This window comes from Limulus polyphemus, unplaced genomic scaffold (genome assembly GCF_000517525.1).
Source record: "Limulus polyphemus unplaced genomic scaffold, Limulus_polyphemus-2.1.2 Scaffold4668, whole genome shotgun sequence".
Lineage (NCBI taxonomy): Eukaryota > Metazoa > Arthropoda > Merostomata > Xiphosura > Limulidae > Limulus > Limulus polyphemus.
Window position 1 is genome coordinate 59,638 of NW_013670278.1, and position 3,124 is coordinate 62,761.

General features: G+C 34.7%; 1 protein-coding gene across 1 annotated transcript in view; it reads right to left on the reverse strand.

Moving 5' to 3' along the window:
• Nucleotides 1–3,124, reverse strand: part of LOC111088892 — a 32,268-nt gene that overhangs the window by 23,672 nt on the left and 5,472 nt on the right. Inside the window, exon 2 of the mRNA XM_022400121.1 lies at nucleotides 899–924. Coding sequence (XP_022255829.1) covers nucleotides 899–924 — 26 coding nt within the window. The remainder of the gene's footprint in view (nucleotides 1–898; nucleotides 925–3,124) is intronic.

The following is a 3,124-nucleotide window of genomic DNA, read 5'->3' on the forward strand; positions in this document are numbered from 1 at the left end:
TTAAAACTAGCTGGACAGAAGTTATGTAAATTCATGATTAATGAAAGGTTATCTTAGGACATGAAAAGTTGCTTCCCTTATACGTAATGGTAAGAAACGCAACCCCCCCCCCATAAAAACTGCAAAACACGAAATGTGAAACCGCAACTTTGCATGGACCCAACGAACCTTCATGCCAATTTGGTGAAGATCCATCAGCAGGGGGGTGAAGTAGTGGTAAAAAACCGCAAAAACGTCCATAAAAATCGCAAAACTGAAAATTTGCATGTAACCCCTCGAAAACTCATGAATTAAGAACCAAATTACTAACTTCATGAGGAACAAAAGGACTAAGAAAATCTTTGAAATAACGTTTTTACTCTTTAAAAAATCGCACTCGAGCTGGGCAAAGCTAAAGATTGATAATTTTTATTCACTACATCATTAATCGAATATTGTATATTATAATCTCAAACCATTGAGAAGATTTCGGGAAACATTTTGACTCTAGATGGGGTTTGGCTGATCCCCCACCCCCAAAAAATATGCCTGAGACACCAATATTTAAAGAGATTAATCTCAAAGCAACTTTAATAAATTTTTTTAGGAACCATTTCGTTAAAAAAGGGGAATTTTAAGTTTTAAGAACCTTTTTTTCTTTTTAATTAGCAGGATAACAGCATGTTATCATGCTTGTTCGTGTTTGGCGGAATAAGTTGATGTGTAGATCAACTTATTTGATAGTTACTGTGGAGGATTTGTAATTAGGTTTAGAAACTACTTGATCAGGTGTCACACACACACACACACACACCATTTTTGGATTAGTACATACTATTACGTTAAATTTGCATATTCGTCGATAATTATTGAACAATTAATTTGTGAAACTTCATTATTCAACAAGAAATATACGCACATTCTCCAAACTGGTCAGTGTCCGGACTATGAATCCAATGGTTAATGACAGTCAAATCCCACTATTCAGCCAATTAGGACCAGACCCAGAGTTTGGCAGTGGGTGCTGTTGGCTGGCTAGCCACCTCTTCTCTGCAGTCTTGTTAGTTCAAAACTAGGAGCTGTTATAGCACAGATACGGCCATTTGTGTAGCTAAAACAAATTCACTCTTAGAGATGTGTACAGGATTAATGTAATCTGTCAATGTGCCAATAAAGCTCAGGATTCTGATTAATGTTCATAATAAGTCAGTGTCTTGTGTTAGATTTGGGATTTCTGGGTGAGCCCTTTAAATTTGTTGTGATTTTGTGTGACAGAGCAATTAAATATACGCTAAGCAAATAACAATATATTTCTTATTATTATTTAGAGTAAAAATCAACAACTGTTAGCAAAAAACTGGATTAAATCCATTGGTTTACAACCGGCCAATCAAGAGACTACTTTATAGAGTATCCGAGACAAAATTAAAATGGCGTCGAAAAGAAATTAAAAAACACGTAATCGGCGTTTTGTTTTGGATTCTTCATAACGTATTTAGTGTTACGGGCCTGTGGGTAATTCTATTAATGTTGATATATTATTATTTTCTAAGAATAATCCCAGAGGTTTTGACTAGTGGTGGGCCTAGAATGTTTTTACCACTTGTGTAAACTGTACAACTGTCTTTCACAGTTGTTATGTTTACGATTTATTTATTGTCGTATTGTTAGTCTTGTGTGTACGTAGATAAACGCTGGAGTCGTTGAAGAGTAGCTGTTTAGAGCACTTTCAAAACAAATGCGGTTGAAAATGTAATAGTGCACGAGATGTGGTTTGAGATAAGCGACAGTGTAATATATTTGATTGCGTCGTTATTCGCCCTTTGTCAAAGGACGGTATGTCGATGACGTTGTACATTGTCACGTGCTGAAACAAAAAAAAAAGTGACACTAAAGTAAGTTGACTGATTGATGTTAATCACTATAAATTACGTCACGGTACCCTCCGGCATGGGGCACAATAAACACTGGGGGATCGTTTATATGCATTAAAAATAAATTAATATTTATTTACTGTATATGCAAACTAAAGATTCAAGACTTTGGTAAGTACTTGCATGTTCTGTTTTTCGTTTTCTGCAAAAAAGATTTAATGCTTTACTAAATATTTTGTAGTCTTGTCGTTACATGCATCTTAGGCTTAGAGACTAATAGAAATTCAAGTATCGTTCAGTGTAGGTTATGGGATTTTAAATGTGAAAAAAAATTAAGTTTTTGGCTTTCTCCAAAAGGTTACAAATTTCAGAATAAAAATGGTCTCTTTAATACGAGTACTTTGTATTCTGTAGCCTTGTCGTTAGTGGTACGCTACGTATACATCTTAGGCTTAAAGACTGATTCAGTTTAGGTTATGGGATTTTAAAGGTGTAACAGACTTATGTTTTTGGCTTTCTCCAAAAGGTTATAAATTTGACAATAATATGGCCTCTTTGATACGAGTATTTTGTAAGTTTTATAGATAAACTAACAAAATATTTTTGTTTTGAATAGTTGTAAAACTGTTAACAACCAACCGTTCCACAAGTCGAGCCCTTGGGTGACCACATTATCTTGACCGGGATCGAAATATCACAGTAAACATTAGTAGTCACATAATAACACGCGATTTATTTATTTTTATGTTGTTTTTATATCGAAATTCTAGGCAAAGTACTTGGTTCTTTCACTTTAAACTGATTCCGTAAGAAAATGTATTACATCTGTTTGTGAATGTTGAAGTTAATGTGTGTTTGTGTAGTTTGAACATTTGTTTATGCAACCTATGCCACAGACCAGGCTTCTTTGGTAAGAAAACAAAAACGTGTGTATTGTTTTACATTATTGTGATTGTAACTTAACAATGATTGATATTTGAAGTAGCTAGATATCACTATATACTAGTTGTACCAGGAATCGAAACTGGGATCGCACGTCTGTCTCTCTGCGTGGTTGTGTTGTAAGTTATAGTCAAATCCCTCTACTCAATCAGACAAGAGTAGCTCAAGGTGTAGTCTCTAGGACTATCAGTTCAGAATTAGGACAGCTATCCCCAGATAACAAACAAACTTTTTATGTGTGTGTGTGTGTGTGTTTAAACCATCAGCTGAATAAACTACGTGTTGTGTGCTGATGGTTTAAAACACCTGAATAAATTAAGTGTTGTGTG